The sequence below is a fragment of the Phocoena phocoena genome, chromosome 16 (genome assembly GCF_963924675.1).
Source record: "Phocoena phocoena chromosome 16, mPhoPho1.1, whole genome shotgun sequence".
Classification (NCBI taxonomy): domain Eukaryota; kingdom Metazoa; phylum Chordata; class Mammalia; order Artiodactyla; family Phocoenidae; genus Phocoena; species Phocoena phocoena.
This window is the reverse complement of record NC_089234.1, coordinates 59,048,904-59,070,229: the sequence shown is the minus strand read 5'-3', so window position 1 is coordinate 59,070,229 and position 21,326 is coordinate 59,048,904. Positions and strand designations below refer to the sequence as shown.

General features: G+C 49.6%; 1 protein-coding gene across 32 annotated transcripts in view; it reads right to left on the bottom strand.

Moving 5' to 3' along the window:
* CAMK2G (calcium/calmodulin dependent protein kinase II gamma) overlaps positions 1-21,326 on the bottom strand; it is a 52,680-nt gene that overhangs the window by 5,324 nt on the left and 26,030 nt on the right. For 3 of the 32 annotated variants that reach the window (XM_065894368.1, XM_065894371.1, XM_065894392.1), the window contains exons 11-17: positions 18,354-18,437; positions 18,089-18,131; positions 13,513-13,556; positions 4,088-4,156; positions 2,876-2,920; positions 1,355-1,403; positions 10-123 (exon numbers count right to left, since the gene is read on the bottom strand). In XM_065894368.1, coding sequence (XP_065750440.1) covers positions 10-123; positions 1,355-1,403; positions 2,876-2,920; positions 4,088-4,156; positions 13,513-13,556; positions 18,089-18,131; positions 18,354-18,437 — 448 coding nt within the window. Of the gene's footprint in view, positions 1-9; positions 124-1,354; positions 1,404-2,875; positions 2,948-4,087; positions 4,157-6,291; positions 6,325-10,909; positions 10,924-13,512; positions 13,557-15,519; positions 15,583-16,593; positions 16,623-18,088; positions 18,132-18,353; positions 18,438-21,326 lie in introns of all 32 variants that reach the window. The other 29 variants (XM_065894379.1, XM_065894387.1, XM_065894382.1 and 26 more) reach the window with 26 other exon arrangements.

Here is a 21,326-nt window from a genome sequence, read left to right as displayed (position 1 = left end):
CACACTTACTGGCTGAGGAGCAGAGAGAAGGCTGGGGCTGCATGCCTGCAGAGGGGGCTGTTCTGTCCCGGGAGCTCCGTCCTTCAGGCACCGAGCTGCCATTCCCAGTGCGGAGCGGGGCAGCTAGCCAGCCAGGGCAGGGCAGGGCAGGGCAAGGCAGAGCAGCCAAAACAAACAGAACAAGGCAGGTGAGCGAGCAAGCCGGACAGGACCCGAGCCCGTGGCACTGAGAGCCGGGGCAAGGCGACGCCTCGGGCTGCTGTGGACGCTGGACCACGTCCCACGCCGCCGCCTCTGCCACAGAGGCCTCCCAGCTGAGAGCCCCAGGAAGGGGCACAGACCTGGGTTTGTGGCTTCCAGAGGAGCCTGCGAACAGCCTGTACAAGTCCTGGGGAAGATGTCCTAGGGGGCAAGGCTACAAGGTCAAGAGCCCAGCAGTGAAGGAGGCGCTTACCCTGCCAGCATTGCCAGAAGTGAACTGATCTGACCTCAATCCCAGCAGCCCTGGAAGCACTGTTATTTACTGCCTTATACGTTTATGCTTTCTTTTTTCTTTTCCTTTTCCTTTTTTTTTTTTTTTTGGTATTACCAGAGATTTGTTGCTCCCTTATCGCCGCTGGGCATGCTCTCTCAGCTCTGTCCTGTAACGTTCCTCCAACTTTTCTGAGGACCTGGCCTAAGGTCACTTACTGAAGGCAAAGGGAGCAATTCCAGGAGGCCAAACCAAAGAGCAGGACAGAGATTCCCAGCAGCCTGGCCTGCCATGCCTTCCCACACCCCCTGGCACTCTGGCCAGGCCCAAACTTAAGCTGGTGGTCTGCACAGGACCACTGGGACAGGGCCAAATGTGGTTCTGACTCCGTCACTCATACCAAAGCTTTGTGATAAGAGTGACCAACCCACCCCGACGTGTCCAGGACTGTCCTAGTTTTAAAACCGAAAGTTCCACATCCTGGAAATCACTTCAGTCCTGGGGAAATTGGGATGACTGGTCACCCTACTAATGGCTCATGACATCTATAGGCTGCTTCTGCAGGAACTCAAGATGTCCCTGTTCTGGGATATCACATCACAGCAGCAACAGGAACAGTTCTCTGAGCCCTGGGCCTCAGGAACAGCCCTCGTTTAGCTATCCCAGACTTGGGGTCAAAGAAGAGCCACTTGCCCAGCCCAGCAACAAGAGACAGGGCCTCATATCTTGGCCCATGGAAAGTAGCTTTTATGCCAAACTTTCTCCTGGCATATAAGGAGCCACCAATCTCAGTTCTGGGGACAGACAAGGCAGGTGCCCCACTGGAGCCTAGGTACCTGGGACACTGCTGGGGCCCCTTCCCCACCAAGGGCTAGCACCTACCTTTGAGGTCCTCATCTTCTGTGGTGGTGTTGCAGCTCTCTGTGGAGCCCTGCAGGCCAAAAAGAACAAGTTCCTATAAATGAGGGCCTTGGAAACCAGAGGAGCCAAGCAGAACAAAAGCAAGAGCATGTGCTCCTACGGGAGCTGCAAGGAGGAATCAGAAGGTTCTATTTCCACCCTTGCCATCTGACTCCTATGAAACTCTGGATTCCCAAACACCATCCTGAGTCTTCCCCAAGTCAGTAAATGTACCACTTATCCAGTTGTTCAGGCTAAAACCTAGAGTCATCTTCTAGGTTTGATTTTTATGCTGATTCTTTTCTTTCTCTCTTTCCCTCGTATCTCAATTATCTAATCTAAAACCAAATCTGTCAGTTCTACCTCCAAAATAAATTACGTGTTTTACCTCTTCTCCTCAAATGCACAGCTACAACCTCAGCCCAAGATGCCAACATCTGGCACCTGAACTACACAATAGCTGCCTGGTCTCCCTGCTTCCACACTTGCTTCCTCCCTAAAGTTCTTGCCCATAACACAGCCAGAGTGTAAATCAGATGCCATTACTCCCCTGCTAAGAGCCTCCAACAGCTTCTTATTGCTGCTGGAAAAAAAATGCAAACTCCTATCAAGTCCTACAGAGCAGGTCCTGTCTGCTCCTCCAGCTTCACCACCCTCCTGCTACTCTCCCCCTTGCTCACCACACCCTTAGCTCTGATTTCTTCTGTCCCGTATATGTGCCAAGCCCCTGCCCTTGCATTCCCTCTGTCCAGGGCACTCTGCCTCAGAGTCTGCCTGGTTGTCTCCTTCCAGTCTTTTAGTTTTTAGCTCAAATATCACCTCCTGAGGAAGGCCCTTCCCCGACCACTTAATTAAAGGCCCTGTTCGTTATCTATTTACTTTGCATCATTTCTTCATAGCACTTATCACTACTGGGTTTTACCTTATTTATTTGGTTTTTGGTTTATTATCTGCCTCCCCTACACCTGTGGAGAGGGATTTCGTCTCGTCACCTCTGTAAACCAGAGCCGTGGATGGTTTTGGGCTCAATAAGTATTTACTAATGGTAGTGAAAATACGGAGACAAGGTTATTGAGGTCATAAAGGAGTGAGGCAATGGGGAATGACTGCTCTAGGGTCTGACTGCCTCTGTTTTTCTAGCTAATGTTTACTCTCATTTAAACTTCACATGGAAGAAGATTCTAGTTTTATTATCCCCATTTTATAGATAAGGAAACTGAGGTGCAGCCTGGGAGAGTGACTGGTCCAGGCGTCCAGGGCCAGGATGCAAACTCAGGCCTCTCTGGCTCTAGAGCCTGAGCTCAGCATCACTAAGGTATGATGCCCTCCCTGGCAACAGAGTGATAAACAGGCATGTGCTACCCCCAGCCTAGACTCTGCAAATACCTTGGCCTTGAGGTGCAGCCTGTAGGCTGCCATCTGCAGGACGCTTAAACCCTGTGACCCAGCCCACCTGTTTCCTGCTGACCTGGAAAGCAGGAGACTGCTTCAGGAGCCACTTACCTTGATCCCATCTGTAGCGTTGTGGACCACAGTGGTTTGTGGCTCCTGTGAGGGAAGATGAAAATTACCCTCCTGACCTGGAGACAGACCTACAGCTCTTCCCTAAGGGACCCCACCCCTACCCCAGCACCCTCATACATTGACCCTATGATGACCACTGAGGTCTGCTCGCCAGCCATGCTCACAAGACAAAATATCCTGGCTCAACTGGGTCCCAGGCAGCTGGAAGCCCCAGATTTAGGGGACAGCACTGGCTGGTAAGGAGGAGAGGCCTGGCACTTAATGGAAGCAGGAACCGGGGAAGCCGAGGACAAGGGCCCCTGCTCCCGAACCCTGCTGAATCTGAGTGTCCTTTCTCCCATGGGACAAGTACACTGGAGGAGCTGTAGGCTTGAGGGCATAGGCTGGGCCCTGACAACAGTGTTCATCAAGGGGAGTGCAGGAGGCAGGGATGCTGGGAGAGTGGACTAAGGTCTCCCAGAAAGACCCAGGATGGCCCTCAGCAAGCTGAGCCCAGAGAGCTGCCTGCTTCACCCACCCTCTGCCTCTCCCAGAGTTCCTGTCCCTACAGCCCCACAGCAGGCAGCTCCAGAGGCCACAGGAAGTAGGAGGAGGGGCAGCACAATTCCCCCTCCCTCTCTCCCAGACACCCCCTGCTAACTCTAGTTAGTCACCAGCAGAGGGAGCTCTGAGAGCACACAGTGCCCCTGGCTGAGCCCAGAAAGAACTCGGACAGCATGGGGGCTCTCCAGGAACCCAGACACCCCAGCACCATCCAGAGGTGGGGGACCCCAGCCCCCCTTCCTATTCATTGCTTTGCAAAGGAGAGGCTGAGGCAGATTTTACAAGGAGGCCTCTAAGAACTGATGTACAGATCCCAAGAAAGCTCCTACCCTCTCCTTTTATAAGCAACTCACCTTCCCGGCCCCTGCAGCAGACCCACTGAGGGCCCAGCCTGGGGCTGGGAGGCTTAGCTGAGAGCCCTGATCACTCTCCCCCACCAAGAGCAAAGAAGCAGGAGCAGCAGTTCTGCCATGCAGGAAGGAGCACGGCCAAGCACGACAGTGAGGGGGAAGGGGCCTATGGGGCAGTGCGCAAAGCAGCCTGCTCTACAGGGATGAGAAAGGAAAAGGGCCAAGGAGGCCTGGGAGGAAGCGGGAAGGAGGGGAGGCAGCCAGGGGCAGGGGCGGAGAAGCGGTAGTCAGGAGGTACCATGGCCGTCTGCAAGGGCGCGGGCTCTTGGGCTGGGCTTACGAGACTGTTTTTGTTGTTGCTCTGTGGCTGAGACAAGAAAACAGATGGTTTAGTTCCTCTAGAGTCACCAAAGCCGCCTGACTCCCAGACCTCCCTTGCACCGCCGGCCTGGCTCGGAGGAGCTAGGCCTGAGGTGGCCTCCATAACACTATGGGATGGGAGCAACGGTTGGAGAGATGATCAGAGGAGATTATTTGGAGGGACCCAGAGACCTAGCCCAGGAGGCATCCTCAAGGTGGGATGAGCCCGAAGACTTGTTTTAAAGCATCTCTCCAGAAATCTTTGCTGATGCCAGGTGCTATGTCACTGCACAATTATACTTCACACCCAAAGAAATTCAGGATCTTCTCACTTTATAGGGGGAAAGGAGTGTGGTTTATAAGAAAGCAGAGCAAAATTCAGAAACTCTGGGTCTCCTAACTGTGGGCAGTCCCCTGCTGCCCTTTCAACCTGCCACCTGCATTTCCTTCCCCTTACAACACCAGACTGAAGCCTGATCTGAAAAGAAGAGGAACAAGGAGAGGAAGAAAACCTGGCCTAGGAGATGGTGTCCAGAGAGGAAAGGGGCGGAATTTGGATACAAAATGCATCCACTGACCCTAGGGAGTAGAGACAGGGCTGTGCTGTTGGCCTTTCTGCCTGATCAATCTTCGACCTGGTCAGCTGGGAATGAGGGCAGAGCTCCAAGGAGTAGCAGGTGAATCCAGAACCCAGTCCCCAGGAAAGAGTAGGTTGCCCAGCATGCCAACATTCCCAACAGCAGACCACTGGGATATCTCCTTGCCTTTCAAAATATTACACTGAGTGGCACAGCAAGGGAGGGTGGGGGGAGGATAACGAGGAAGGAAGGAGGACGATCTCCAGGGCAGGGAGTCCTATTGATGCTCTGTGCCTCTTATAATCCCCTAACCAATACACTCAGTCTCACTGGGAGTGCCTGTGGAGTCGGTGGCCACTGATGAGCAGCCTGATGCCTGCAAATTCTTCAACAAGCAGAGAGACAAATGTACAGCTACCATCTCTGTGCAGGGCGCAAATGAGGGCACACTGGCAGCTAGGATGTGCTTCTTCTCTCCTAGAACACATACAGAAAGCCATCCAGACTGTCCTACTTCTTCTTGCCTGGAGGCCTCTTTTATGGCCCCTTGGACCAGACCTGAAGCTGTAACTTGCTATCAATGGTTGAGATGTCCCCAAACCCAGGGCTAGGCATGGAACCTCAAGCCAGGTACCTAAGTGCTATCAGACTCCGCTGAACTCTGCAGGCTGGAGAAGGGGGGCCCCAGGAGTAGAAAGGATGTGGATCTAATTTCACATGAACTCTGCTCTCTTCCATATCCCCCCCAGAAAAGAGCAGACCCCTCCTAGCTCAGCTGCTGATATGGACCTGTTTGGGGCTGATTGGACAAAGCTATTCTATTTGCAAAGCCCAGCTGAGACAAAGACCCTGGCAGGGGGCAAGGACTGCAAGGTGTCTGCAAAAACTGCCATATTTGCAGAGGGCTGGGATGTCACCCAGGTGGCCCCACCTCTGGCTTTAATAGATGGTTTCATAAGGATTCAGGCTGCTGTGTTCCCCTGGGTGTCCTGTGTCCCATGAGAAAGAATATGCGCTCTCTGCAGCCTTTCAGCTGTTGCTCCTGCGGGCAGGGTGGGAAGGACGAAACACCGGACACAGTGTGCTAATGGGCACTTGCACAGGGGAAAAGGCCAGGAGAGTGAGGCTCAGAGCCGAGAGCCTACAGCCGGCTCCTCCGCACACCACACAGAGGTCCGCTGGCTGCCAGTCTGTAGGAAACGGCTGCTTGTGCCCGGTGAGCAGGGCCTCTCCTCCTGAGCGACCGTGAGTGAGGGTCTCCCCCTGTGCTTGCCACCTGGCCCCGAATCCCTACCAGCTTCACATCCTGCCCTGGGCTGCTGGGGGCAGTCCAAGTGCTGCAGCAGGGAATGCCATACCACACATTCCAGTGCCCGTTTCTTAGGCCGCTGGGCCACCTTGGGCAATGGCTCCCGCCTGGCAGGACAGGCCACACCTGCCCGCACAGCACAGACATGCAGTGAGGATGAGTGAAGCACACGCACATGGCAGAATGGGTTTGCGTGGCTGGCAGGCGGGCGCAGGCAGCATGGAGCGGGCGGATGGGTGGGCAGGCAAGGCTCACCATTAGGTGCACGCTGGAACTCGACTTCCTTTTCTGGACACACCACAGCAAAAGGGAAAGAGAAGGGGAAAGAGGAGGTAAGAAGAGAAGCACAGAGACGCTGCAGGTTAGTGCACCAGCATGGGCTCTGCCTCAGGAGAAAAGAGCAGAAGGAGGAGACCTGGAGTCCAGCACCAGAAGGGTTAAAACAGCATCTTGACAGACAGGCACACACCCCCCTCCAGACCCTGGGAGAGGAAGAACTCCTCTGCTGTCAGGTTCACAAACACAGATTGAGGATATTCTGAGGTGTCTCAGATTTGCTCAGAGAAACCTCTTAAAAGGAGATTAAATCACAAGTCTATGAGAGTAAGTAACATTTTGCTGCAAATTTATAGGTTTGGGCTTATCTAGCTCACCTACAGGATCATTTATTTTTCTCTCATTACTAGGTCTGCCTGAAATTCGAGTGAGCAGCTATCAGGCAAAGAGCAAAAGCTACTCTAGGTCATCCTGAGCTTTAAAACATTTGACTTCTGAACCTAGACTTTTTTTCACTGGACTCCTAAAACTCCTTTTCAGAGAAAGATGTTGAGCTTTTGAAAATCATCTGACAAATATTACATTTTGGCACTCATTTCTTTGTTGGTATGGTCATGCTCATTTATAAGATTTCAATGTTTTATTGCATTTTGTAATTAGGGGGCAATGGAAAAGCAGGCGTGCTGGTGATTAAAAGTGCAGTGATCTTATGGACACAAAGATGTAAACAACAGGGAATGCTGAAAGCAGGGATGCCTTAGTCTCAATTAGAAGCTCAAACACTTTATGTTCAGACATGAAACAAGAGCAGAAAAATAAAGACCACAAGGAACACTAAAAATATATCTTGGAAGACTGTGTCTTAAAGGTGAAAGATAATTGAGGATTTTATCATTAGCTCGCTGGGAGACAGAAGTCCCCTAGGAACATGTCTGTGTGTCGTTTACTCACATATTCATCTAACGATAGCCAACAAATGCTTACTGAGGGCTATTCTAGGCATACTGAACACAGATAAATGTTCCTGCCCTCAAGAAGCTGACACTCTACTTGAGAAGACATTTTTGAGAATGTATTCTATTCAAAAGAAGGGGACTACAAGTATTTAAAAGAATGGTCCACAATTTAGAAATAGGTCTAAAGAAAAAGAAAGCCTAAATATAATAAGGCCTCTTGCTTTAGCCTTTTTTTTTTTTAAATAAATTTATTTATTTTTGGCTGTGTTGGGCCTTTGTTGCTATGCACGGGCTTTCTCTAGGTGTGTCGAGCGGGGGTTGCTTTATTGTTGCGCTGCGCGGGCTTCTCATTGTGGTGGCTTCTGTTGCTGAGGAGCACAGGCTCTAGGCGTGCAGACTTCAGTAGTTGTGGCGCACGGGCTTAGTTGCTCCGCGGCATGTGGGATCTTCCTGGACCAGGGCTCGAACCCATGTCCCCTGCATTGGCAGGTGGATTCTTAACCACTGTGCCACCAGGGAAGTCCTAGCCTTTCATATATACCCACATATGAGATTTTACTTCCAAATTATCCAAAAAAAGGGAGTTGCTTTACATTCATATATATACTTCTCCCTTTATCCAACCAGAGTGGTAACACTTTGAAGGAAGGTCCTATCTGATTTGTCTTGGTAATCTCCATGGTTTCTAGCAAAATGTCTAAAAGTCAGCATACGATCAACAAATGTTTGCCAAGTTCAACTGGGTTTGTTGACTCTAGTTTTTCCCCAGGCTGAAGCAGAGTACAGGCTTCTAACTTGCCTGGAACTACAGCACTGAAAACTCTGCAGGGGCACAAACCAGGGCCAGTCTTGGAGTCAAAAGGCCATGCAGGTTGCTTTCACCCAGACCTTGCCTTAGGCAGGGTACTTTCTGCTATCTGCTTCAACTAATGGGGAGTAAGTTCCCAACTTGCTCCCAGCTGCCTCTCTTACTTAAACTGTCCTGCATGAAAACTTGAGATAATCCTTTCTACTCATGGGTTAGTTTCTACCAGGTGAGCAGGCTTCTTTCAATTTCTTTCTCCATCCCTTTAGGGTTTTGCCCTCAGCCATGCATAGCTGGCCTCCTCCTCTGGCAGCCTGCAGCACTGTTTAATTACCAGATCATTTTAAACAACCATACTTCACTTATGTTTAAAAATTAAATATTAAAAATTTTAAACCAGAAAAAGGTTCAAGCCTCCTTTCCACACTTAAACAAATATTCAAACGGTACTTAAGGAAAAAAATAGCATCTCTCTCTTCCTTTTCTTTTTCCTCCCTTCCTCCCTCCCTCCCTCCCTTCCTTCTTTCCTTTCTTCCTTCTTTTCCTTATTTCTCTCTCCTTTTCTTTGCTTCCTCGCTCTTTCTTTTAAGATTGGATGGTCATTCTGGCCTGGGACTAGTGGAACGCAGAAGTTGTCCTCAATTAGGGGCCCCTCAAGTCTTGTCCTCTTAAGTGGCTCTCACTCCTCCATAGACCCTGGGTCACTGGCATCTACCTTCATTCTTCATTCTGAAGTCCCCAAATTCAACTGCACAAGGTAGACTCACTGCTCAAACCAATGCTAATACCCGAGCAACTGTGAAAGCTTCTGAACAGCAAGAAAGAAATCTCCCTATGGACTTTAAGCAGAAGAAACTGGGTTGGGGGGGCGGGGGTGGTGTGGTGGGCTGGGAAAGGAGGATGGGGTCTAAAAGAAAGATCCAGGATGTGACAGATCAGGATCTTCTGAGCGGCTTCACAGGCCTCCCTCATAACACAGGTTATCACCTTGACTTTCAAGAAGGCCCAGAAAAGCAAAACCCCGCATACCTTGCCTTGTCTTTTCCTTCCCCTTTTGCAGTACTTTCATCCAACCACGCTGTTCATTATTATATACTTGTTCCTGATTATAAAAGGACTGCAGCCACATTACAAGCAATTTGGAAAAGAGGGGAAAAAAACACCCATAATCCTATCACTGTTACCAATCTTTTGTGTATGCAATTTGAACATATCATTGTAAGCTCTATACCAGTTTATGCCCTACTTTCTTTTAATGTCTTACTTAAAAAATAAATAGTATCTTAATTTTTATTCTGATTATCAAAGTAATATACGGTCCAGGTGAAAAATGTAGAAAATACAGAAAAATGTATGAAATAAAAGTTTCCCAAATTCCCATCACCCAGTGAAGTTACTATTAACACTTCAGTGGGTTTTCTCCCAGTTCTTTTTTTATTCACATATCATACACTGAATATAATCTAGAAGTACTTTTTTTTTTTTTGCGGTACGTGAGCCTCTCACTGTCATGGCCTCTCCCGTTGCTGAGCACAGGCTCTGGACGCGCAGGCTCAGCGGCCATGGCTCACGGGCCCAGCTGCTCCGTGGCATGTGGGATCTTCCCGGACAGCGACATTAACCCGTGTCCCCTGCATAGGCAGGCGGACTCTCAACCACTGTGCCACCAGGGAAGCCCAGTACTTTTTTTTAAACAAAATTTAGACAGTACTGTATGTACTGCTTTATATCCCACTTTTTCCACATGAAACATTTCTGTCATTATATAGTCATAAAAATTAATAACTTTGTAATGGTCGATTAGATTTCCCATAATTATTTAGTCATTATCCTTTGGGCTTTTGATGTTTCCCATCTTCTCATGGTTATAAGTAATGTCATGTTGAACATCTTTCTGCTTTCAGTTTTTCCATATTTTGAGTGATTCCTTTAGGACAAATTCCCAGAAGTAGAACTAAAAGGTAAAACAGGTACATTTTTGTGTATTTTGACACACAGGCTGCTTTAGGAGGGGTCATTCCGACTTACACCACCATCACAAACTTAAGAGTCAAAAAATGGCACCTTGTTTCAACCTGCATCTCTCTGATATGAGGAGGCTAAACATCCACATTTGTTAACTCATTCTACTTCCTCTTTTCAGATTGTCAGTTCATCTTCTTTGACCATTTATCTGCTGGATTTTAGGGGGTATTCTTATTTATTAGAGAAAGCTCTTTTGTATAAAAATATTAACTCATCCCATCACACCTGCTATGAATATTTTCTCCAACCTGTCTCTTGTTGGCCTTTGAATTTCGGTTGGTCATGCCCTTCTTAAACTCTTGCATCTTAGCTTCTGTTCCCACCTCTATATTCAAAGTCTTTTCTCAAGCATAAAACTCATTTATGGAGTACCTAATCAGGGTCAGAACCTGGGCTAGGTTCCCCACATACGTTCTCATTTAAAGCAATTTAACTACCGATTCTGGTTGCCTAGCCTGTATCCTTCTCAGCATTCCTGTAAGGGCTGGCATTGTTGCACACCTCTGTTCTTCCTCCACCTCTTTCTCCATTTCCTTTGCTAATTCCTCTTCTTCAAGCTCCTTAGTAACAGATAACCCTGAAATTCTGCCTTTCCTGGACTCATCAACATTTGTGTGCTTTGGATTCATATGGAGGAATGGGAGTGTTATTAAAATTCAGATTCTGCCTCCCGCCCAAAGCTTCCTGAATCTGAATTCCAGGCTGGACCCTGGAATCTGTGTATTTTAACTAGCTCCTTAGGCAAGTCTTACGTGGCTGTGCCTGAGGCCAGTATCTACAAAGTTCTGCCAGAAACTTACTCCTTAATGACACCTTTAACCCATCCTCTCACCATCTCAGCTGTCACTGCTTCATTTCAGGTCCTGTTTTGTGCAATCACTCTCTGCTTCCGTCATACAAAAGCTAATGGAGTTCCCAGAATCATTGTGCTGTTTCAAACTTGTGTATTCCCTTTGCCTGGAATGTCCTCTCCTCTCTGCTCCCCTCCTTAACTTGGCAAAATCCAACTAGTCCTTCAAACTCAGTTCCTCAGCCATCTCCTCTGAGAAAATTTGCTGTTCTGGCTCAGGTGCTCATCCCTCTGCTCCTCCAGCGCCTGCCTGGCACGTACCTCCCTCAGTGGACATGAGACTCACTCACGTGAGTGTCCCTCTGCACACCTCCCTGGGCTACACCAGGTATTTCCCAGCACCTCTGAAGACCTCTCTGCCCAGATATTCACTTGTCTCTCGGTCTCAGTGTGGTCAAAACAAAACTTCTCTTCTCACCAAAACATTCCTTCATGACTACTCACATTTCTAGCAAAGATACCACCATTTCTTTCAATATTCAAGACACTTTGCCATTACCTTTGATGGACCCTTTTAAAATCTCCCGTATCTAATGGGAACTTCCTTTGCCACACCTCTCATCAGAGCTAATGTCTAATCAGAGCCCAGCACCCATGGGTAGAGTTGGACCAATGACCTACAGGCAGCACCTATTCCAAGTGGTTGGTCTGTGCTCCTCTGGTGGTCATTTTGAATATTAACCCCTTCTATTTCTCATCATCTTTTCTTCACCGTACACCCAGACTATAATAAATCCTAGTTGATACCTGGGTGTCCTGTGTCCCATGAGAAAGAATATGCGCTCCCTGCAGCCTTTCAGCTGTTCCTACCCTCTTCTATTCACCCTTACACACTTAGCCAAGTCTTTCGAAAACATCACTCTTAACCTTCCCTGCTCAGTGGTCTATGGTGTTTTCTGTGGTCTAACACACAAACCTCCAATTCCTCTGCTCAACCAGACCAATCCAGCTGTATTTTTTATATCCCTCTACCAAACACCCCATGTTCCAGTTGGGCAGAGAACATCAATATGTATAATAGAACCCATAAAAATATTTTTTGTTGTTTTTAAGTTACAGAAAATACATTCTCATCTTAAAGAAAACACATGTGTACAAAGTAAAAAAACAAAATGTGTGTCTCCCCACCCTGCCTTCACCTCCAATCCCATTCTCTAGAGGCAATCACTGACTTGGTTCCAATCTTCCTACCTATTAGCTTTCTCCAATAAGTCTCTTCCCCAGAAGCTTCTTGGACTGAACCATCCCATGTAGGGTCCAGTGCCATATACCATTCAGGGCTTAGCTGATCCCAGATGTGTTCACTTTCCTTTTTAATTGACCCTGCAATTCTTGAGGCTGGATGAAACCTGCATCTCCTCTTATACCTCTTGTGCGCCTTTAGAACTGAATGTAGCACTGAGCCTCTGACAGGTACTTAATAAATACTTTGTAAAGATTGACTCTAGCTTCTCCTCCAGAAAAATATATGCAAAATCTCTCTCTAACTAGCCACCTTTTCCTAACCTGGCTCCACCATCGAGCTCACACCCCTGTAACTGAGGGGCTGCCAGTCAACCCCAGCTCCATGTCAGCAAGTGTGCGTGGAGCCCAAGCTCCCCTCCTTAGGGCAGAAGTACATGGAAGCAGGCATGCAGACAATGAGAGAAAGAGGAAGGGGTGGGGGAAGGGAAAGGGGCACACAGGTATATCTCAGCTGGGGACATAAGATCCTGGGGAAAGGTCTAATTTAAACTTTTGTTGGAACTTAAAGGTTTGCTTAATAATGGTTTGAAATTCTCCATGGTGTAAATTGGCAGGCTTCAAGATAGCATGAACTCCTATCCAATGCCCCAGCCCCAGGGCCCTTTCTGCCCCCAAAGCCTCTAAGAATACCTTGGCTGTGTGAGGACCCCTCTACCTTGGCCAAGCAGCACCCCCCACTAAGGCTTCTTGTTGGTCCCTATGGGCCCCTGTCTTGCCCTCATCCCCCAGGAAAAGTTCCCTCACCAAATGAAAATGAGCTGTGAGGTACCATGTCCCTGGCCTGTGTCTAAGGTGCCTATGCCTTGAGAAAGTTTGACGCTTTCACTCAATGGTATCTGAGCTGGGTTCTGGAAGTGCTTTGGAGATAAGAAAAAAGAACAAAAGGATAGTGGCTTCAGGTGCCAAGTCCTGTACCCTGAGTCAACCAGGCAAACTTTGCTTTCATTTGATTAAATCGGTTTGTGCTTTAAAAAGAAAAAAAGATTAACCAGTGACCTAAAAAACCCAGAGAGTCAAGCCCTGGAGATGAAACCTGTGTCTGCAAGTCACGTTCAGGATTCAGCTCTAGTAAACTATAGTTCGGATCACCTCCCCTGGGTCTTTCCAATCAAGCTAGGGTCAGGTGAAGCACGTATCCCTCTGCCCTCTCAGGCCAGTGGAACCTGCTGTTCTGAGCACAGAGGTTTCTGGTTTAAAGCAGAAAAGCAAGGATAGAAAGGTTCTTGGGGAAAGGGGGAACAAAGTGCCAAGGAGTCCCTTGGGAGTGACTGTTGGAAGAGAAAGGCCAGACCTTGGGCTGGAGGAGTGGAGACACCTACCTTGACACCGCCGTCCGACTTCTTGTTCAATAGGCTTTTGGCAGCTGTGAAAACAAAGAGAAAAATCAAGTCTCCTGTATTGTATCCTCTTCCCATCCTGAAGTCTGGCAGCTGGATCCGCAAGAGACTGATGTGTTTGACAAGGGGGCCAGGAGTCTCCTGAACCCCCTAGAAGAGGCCCTTCCTGATGCCCCAAAGCAAGAAGGGCATCTCAAGCAGCGTCAGACCCTCAGGGTGGCACCCCAGGATCTCCTCTGCCATGGAAGAGGGCTCAGCAGAAACAGGGACATTCCGCATTCAGGAGGAGAAACCACATTCAGTACTGGGGCTGCCTGGGCCATTGGGAACTCTGCCTTCAACAGCTTCCACCTAGGCCTGGAAGCAGAGTGCCAGGGTGAAAGGTGAGGGCTCCGTCCCTAGATGCCATGGAGATTCTCAGGACAGCCAAGCTGCAAGGATGCAAGACATCTCCTGAGTGTTCTCAAGAAACAAGAGTGTCACAGTTCATGAAGGAGACCAGACGTGAGGACAGACAGACACAGACACAGAGACTAGGACCACCTACAGGAAGGTTTTGCCAGGGGGTTGAAGCCTTGACTGGGCATGTCCTCACTGCCACCCTTTCCTCAGTCTACTCTCTGGACCCACTGAGCAGAAAGGACTGGGTAGAATAATGAGGTATTAAACAGATTCTAGCCAGGCACAGGGTGATGCTCAAGGCTGATGAGCTCCACATAGGAAGGCTGGTGATGCCTGTTCGCCACAAAGGTCACAGGAAAGTAGCAGACAGTGGATGGGAGATTCCAGGGACATTGAATCAGTCCAACTGTCTGATCCACCTAGACTTCGATGGGTTTGCATCTTGGTTCTACTGCTTGCTAGCTGTGTGAGTTACTTAACCTCTCTGAACCTCAGTTTCTTTATCTATAAAATGGGATAATGGCATGAAAAGCACTAAGCAGAGTGCCTGGCACATAGCAAGAACTCAGCAGGTGTTAACTACTGTCACTATTGCTGCCATTCTTCCCTTCAGGTAGCCTTTCCTACCCAAGCTGGGTCTCCAGTGAGAATAAGGGTCCTTGCATCACAAGAATTCTGACCTCCAAAAATGGCCTTTGGTCCTATCTCCAGTTTATGCTGGGGTGATTTGAAACATTTTTAAAATGTGTTTACTACTATGCCTGACCACCGACGGTGTTAAGTGATTTACATACGTCTAACTTTTCTACTCTGACAGCCCATTAGAATCACTTGGGAGTTAGGGGAAAATGCTTATGCCTATCCCATGCCCTAGAGATTCTGATTTTATTTGTCTGGGGTGGGGTCTCAGCATCAGGATTTCTTTCTTAACAAGTTTTCTCATACAGGCAGGGTTGAGGGCCTTAGACATACATGATCTTAATCGTCACCATGTTATTTCTTAGCCCCATTGGAGAGCTGAGGAAACTAAGGTTGGGAGAGCTGATGTGACTTGCTCAGGGTGTGGCAGGGCTAGGATCCAAACTCAGGAGCGACTATCTGCACAGCTTCTGTACTCTACCGCATTTCAGACCCGAAGGCCGGCAAATGCCAGACTTCACAATTGTGAAGGGCGTGGCTTCCCCTTTGGGGCCGCCCACCTGTGCCGCTGAAGCCTAGTCTTCCGCTGTGGGCAGCTCAGCTCCGGACCACGCCAGGGCTGTCTCGGGCCACCTTGGCCGCAGCCCTCACAGGCAGGCCATGCTCTTGGGCGGGTGGCGTCGGGAGGAAAGCCTCCTGCTGCCCAGCTCCACGTCCCAGGCTATTGCCTCCTGAGAGTTGGCAAGCGCCCAGCATGCACGGCTGGTTAGGGGGCTCCGTAACACCGATGCGCTCGCAGATGCCAAGTTAGGTGGTCCGTCCGGCATGCCCATCTCAGCCCGCAAGCATGGGACTCGCCTCCCTGGTGAGCGGGCCTGGCATGCTGGCCCTCCTGGTGGGGTGGCAGGGAGCCGAGGCAGGCGGTCGGGGAGGACTCATGCCACGTACCTTGCCCGGCCAGGCCGGCGGCGCTCGCGGCAGGCGAGGCGGGGGCGGAGCTCTGCCTGCCAACTGAGGGGATACAGTCTCTGAGTGCACAGAGCTGCCGCAAAGCCACGGGGGCCAGTCAGCAGCGAGCATGCCCCAGCGCGAGGCACAGGAACCCGCTGCCGCTGTGCACGGCAGGGTCCGGGCAGCGTGGCCAAGCCGGCCGAGCTGGGGGAGCAGAGGTGCCGGGGGCAGGCTGGTGAGCAGGTGCAGCCAGCCCTGCAGCAGTCTGGGAACCTGAGAGAACCGGGCTCGGACAGGGCGTGGGGGATCCCGCAGCTCCACCTGTCCCACGACCACCTCTGGTGAGGGTCTGCAGGTCAAAGCCTGACTTGGCAAGGGGCGGTGTCCCTTCCGAGGCAGACCAGCCCTAGCTTAAGGCTGTCAGGAAACTGAGCCTCATCTGCAAACCTTCCTCCCCAGGGAACCTAAAGGAGGACATTTTCAGAGGGCAGCCCTTTCCTCTGGCCGCATTCCAAACAGTAGAGAGACCGGCACTCGGGGCCCAGGGAGGGTTCGGGGCCCAGGGAGGGTCCGTGGCCCTTGTGCAGCCAGTTCACTGATGTTCCACGGCCCCCAACTCCTCAGAGACACCCGTCACTTTCCCTCTTCAAGACAGGTGGCCAGGAGAGGCTGCATTTCAGAGTTCCAAAGGTGTAGGTGCCCCAAAAATGAGCGCCCAGAAAGTAAACAAAGGCCGCTTAAGCAATACATTCTAGAAGCCCCGATTGCACCACAAGCCAACCTGCTAGAATCCAGGGATAAGCTGAACCTTCTATTTGGGATCAACTCAGAAAACAGCCTCACTTGTTCCTAAAGAAGCACACAAATGCCCTTCCTTCTTGATTATACTTCTCAACACCTCTTCCTACAGAAGCTTCTGGAGACTGGCTCTGTCTTCACCTGTCCCAGAGTCAGGGCAGAAGAGGTCATCCTGGAATGCTTGCAGCATTCCTTTTTGTTTGTTTGTTTTTTTGCCTCCTGCGCCAGGGCAAAGTGAGTGCCACGGCCAGACAAAGTCTGGGCAGCAAGGACAGGAGGCTCTTTAGGGATCAGTGAAGGTGCTGTGTTGTAACAGAGAGACTGAGTTCCTGAAACCAGGACACCAATTTCATGAAATGGACGGGGAGAGGCTGATGCAGAGGCCGGAGGCCACGGGATGGGGCACATGCTATTGATTTCCTAGCAGCCTGTTTCACATCTCTTCCACTCAGAGAGAGAAGAGATCACCTCATTCTAGGCACATATCTGCCCTTGAGCGTCCTCTAGAAAGGCTTTCTTAAACCCAGAAAGTAGAAGGTGCAAGTAATTAGAGGACCAGAGGCCTGATGTGGGACAACAGCTCCACCTCTGCAGGAGGTGGCCCACTGTGCCCTCCTGTCCCCACTTGTGAGGTGAATCCAGAACACAAGATCGAGCCCCAACTAGGGTCACAGGGGATGGGCCTGAGGGGGACACTCTCCCAGCTTACTCTCCAGTCCTGACCCTCCAGGGCCCTGTGGCTCTCACTCGGGCTAGAGCTCATCAAGTCCCAGAGCCAGGGCTGGAGGTTACCGGGAACCAGTACAGCCAAGCCCGTGGACTCAAGCTCAAGGGAGCAATCTCTGCCCAGGCAGCTGCCCACCTGAGCCTCCCACACAACCCCCCCACCGCCATGGCTGTGTAGAAGGAAAGCAAGGGAGGGAGTCTGGTTATGAGAATGAGAAGGGGGTCTTGAACCAAAACAGTGGGGCTGGGGGTTAGGGGGAGGGAAGATCAGGGGAAAAGGCAAACTGGGAAGAAACCTTTCTGTCTTAAGTCCCGTCATTAATCTTTTCCTCACAGAAAAGCCACTGTGCTTCCCAAGTGAGGGCAAACAATGATGAGGGTGGGGGGAGGGGGAAGGTGGAATGTCTTGCATCTTAAAAAGAAATGTCAAGTGTGATTTACAAATTACTGGTCCCAACTCTCCCAATTCCTCACGCAACATTAAGCAAATTCCTTTCCCTCCATCCTGCTGGTCTCTATTTCTTCACTTTTACAGTTGGTACAAAAGAGAATATTTTAAGCACAGTCCCTGTAAAAGGTTTAAACATCTGGAATAATTTCTATCAGTCATCTCCACTTGGACACAACGATGTAGTGATCGTCCCAGTCAGCCAATTAATGGTGGTGTCTGGGAAGATTCACTACATCTCATCTCCTTCTTTTTCCCAGCACATCCTCCAATGCCCTTGAGACTGGCTAAAATCTTAAAGTGCTGAGAGTCTTCAGAGAATTAAGAATACCCAGGGACAAGGTAAATGGAAGACTGGGCAGACTACTCCTTGGGAGGTTCTAGGGAATACAGTTCATAAACCTGAAGTCAAGTAAAGCCCCCCAGAATTTCAGGTTACAAAACTCAGCTGCAGCAGCCCCTCCAAACAGGATCCTCATCATCTTGGTCAAGGTGTTGCCTGAGACACCCAGTGTCAGGATGGCATGGTATATGGCAACAGCCCATTCTGACCCACTCACCTCGTAGAGTTAAAGTGCACAGCTGAAAACATACCTGAAAAGTTCCTGGAGACAAGCATGGTCGTGAGGATGGCACCCTGGGGAAAGAAGAGGGTCCTGTGAATTCCATCAGGCTCTAGAAAAGCACAGTCTGTTCTCAGGCAGAGGGCAGCTGCTGGCTAGGGGCTCCCAATGAGTACAACCTTCATAGCTCAGCTCCAGCCAGGAGGGGAGCTTCCTTCTGTGATGGGGCAGGGGGTGCACGGCTGAAAGGTATGATTTCAGGATGCTGGCAGCCCGGCTCGGAAGGCTAGACTCACCTTCAGTTTTCTCCGGGCATTGAACTTGCGTAGGCACTCCACGGTCTCTTGACGATGCATCATAGATGCCACTGTGGACCGTTGCTGGAAGCCAAATAGACAGGCCTGTGAGCCCCCCACCGGATCCTAGGCCCCTCACCATAGTCCCAGCACCGGTGGCCATGTGCTCAGCCGCCCCAGAGTTGCTCTGAAGATAAGATGAGGTCACAGATGTGAAAATGCTTTTACAATAAAAGCACTACCCCAAAATCAAGGTTATGTAAGGACAATAATCTGGACATGAAAACACCACCGGTAATTGATGCTGGATGAAGGTGCCCAAGAGAGCATTCTAATCTTCCTTGGGAGATGGAGGCTATGGAACGGGAGAGTATTTTGTGTGTTGTGATCCTCATGCAGTTATTCCTTCAGCAACTATTTAGTGAGCACCTACTGCGCTCCAGATTCTGGGCAGTGAGAGAACAGAAAGGGTTCCTGCTCTCCAGAGAGAACACTCATTCCTTCTAAGAGTTCCTCTCAACAACCATCCCACTCGCCAACAAGGTCTTAAATGAAGCTGTGATCTGAGAAGCTAAGGATCTTTACCTTGAAGCATTAATTCTTTTCACCGTTTTGGATGGGAATTTTTCTTCAATGTATTACTGCTAACTTCCTCCTTAAACAGAGTCCCCTGAACATGATTTACATTTCCCTGATGACACAGGGTCAGCAAGACAAGCATCAATGATTACATATCCTAATACAGAGATGTTCTCAGGGTCTGCTGAGATATATAGGAGGATGGAGGGTGGGGTCCACAAACACGACCCCAGAACATAATGCTTCTGCAGTTCCTGAGTACCCATTTTAAGTGGCTCATCCCCTCACTCTGCTGTTGTTACCTTGGCTAGCCTGCTAAAAAAATAAATCCTACAACATGCAGCCTGGTGCCCACACCCCCACAGGGCCACCCTGCCTTCCTTCCCCTCTGGCCGCTCCCTTTCCTAGTTCCCGAAGCAACTCTCCCAACCTTATCTACCTTCCCCAGATCTCATATTTCACCTCCTCCTCCAAAGTGTAAACTTCTCCACAAAGTGAAATGAGAGATCATCAAGCAAGAACTTCAACTTCAGCCTTCTAACCACAAGCTGATTTTCACACCCCTGCAACCTAATCCCAGGTCTCAGAAGCATCATCCCTCATGTGCTGACCCCTTGACCTGGGCTCAGGAGTCCCTCTCTCATTGTGCTATCCAAACACTGGTTCCTCAATTAGCCAATATTTTTAACCCCTTATATTCTGGATTATATTCTTCTCTGTAGTCTACACAATACAGTCAAGTGCAAGATTTTAAAAACTCCCCTGACTCATCCATCTTCTCTAACTAGTACCATGTCTTTCTCTCTTCACCCTCATTCCCTCCTCACCTCACTGTAAACAGGCTTCAGTCTCTCTCCCTCCACTGCCTCTATCAGTGAAATAATGAAACAATGCTTCTAATTGGTCAGAGCCAACAGGCTCTCTTCTGTCTTTATCATGGACTCTCTGAAGCATCTGATTACAGAACCTCCCTTCCTGAGACCTCCTGTTTCTTAGGATCTCCTGATCCTCCTTCTCCCATGGAAATTCTCATTCTCAGTCTCCTTTGCCGGCTCCTCCAACTTTCCCTGGCGCTAAATGCTGGTGGCCATCTCTTCTCTTACAACAGCCCACAGTAAGAATTCAATCAGGGGCTTCCCTGGTGGCGCAGTGGTAAAGAATCCACCTGCCAATGCAGGGGATACTGGTTCGAGCCCTGGTCCGGGAAGATCCCACATGCCGCTGAGCAACTAAGCCCATGTGCCACAACTACTGAGCCTGCGCTCTAGAGCCCGCGTGCTGCAACTACTGAGCCTGTGCGCCTAGAGCCCGTGCTCCACAAGAGAGGCCACTGCAATGAGAAGCCCGCGCACCGCAACGAAGAATAGCCCCCGTTTGCCGCAACTAGAGAAAGCCCGCGCGAAGCAATGAAGACCCAACACAGCCAAAAAAAAAACCCCCCCCAAAACAAAAAAAGGAATTCAATCAGCATAGAAACAATCCCATCTATTTCTATAGCCCCAACACCACCCAAATGACTACAACCTATATTTCCAATTTTTAACTTCTTTTCCATATTTCTAACTACCCACTGGATATCTCCAGCCAGAGGTCCTCAAACACCACACTTAACATGTAGGAAACTAAAATCATCATCTTTTCTCACAAACAGGTTCCTCCTCTGGGTTTCCTCTGGGTCAGTGAATGGTACAACCCTCCACTCAGTTACCAATTCAAAACCTGGCAGTCCTCATAGATCCCACTCTCTCCTTCACTTCCCAAATCCAGCTGGTCACTAAATCCTTTTCATTCTATGTCCCAAACATCTCTCAGATGTGTCCACTCCTTGCCATACCGCCCACTCTCCTATTATTACCCTTAGCCGAGACCTCATCTGGACTTGCTTAGATAGTCACGACAGCTTCCTGAGCTCTCTGCCCCTGCCTCTTTCCTCTTCAATTCCATTTTCTACACAGCTTCCAAACTGATCTTTCTTAATTAACTGCATACTTCATTCCCTCTTTAAAACCCTTAAATGGTTCCCTGTGCTTTCAGAGTAAAATCCAAACTCCTTAGGCAGAAACCTGTATGTCCTGGAATCTTTTTGGCTTCAGTCTCTTGTATTCCTGTAGTCCTACGTTCATCTACAACCAAACGACTTAATATTCCTTAAACTCGCCACAATTTCCCCATGGCCTCTCACCTTGGCCCTTGCTAACCTCTGTCTGCAGGTTATCATCCTGGGGAACTCCCAGTCATCTGCCAAGAACCAGGACAGAGCCCACCTCCTCCATGCCTTTAGCAATCCCACTGCCCACCAGAGACGGCAGGAGCTCCTACATACTCATTAGCTTCTTTTACGTACTTGTCACATTGCAGAGTGGTTGCCTGCTTGAGTGCCTGTCTCCCAAGATA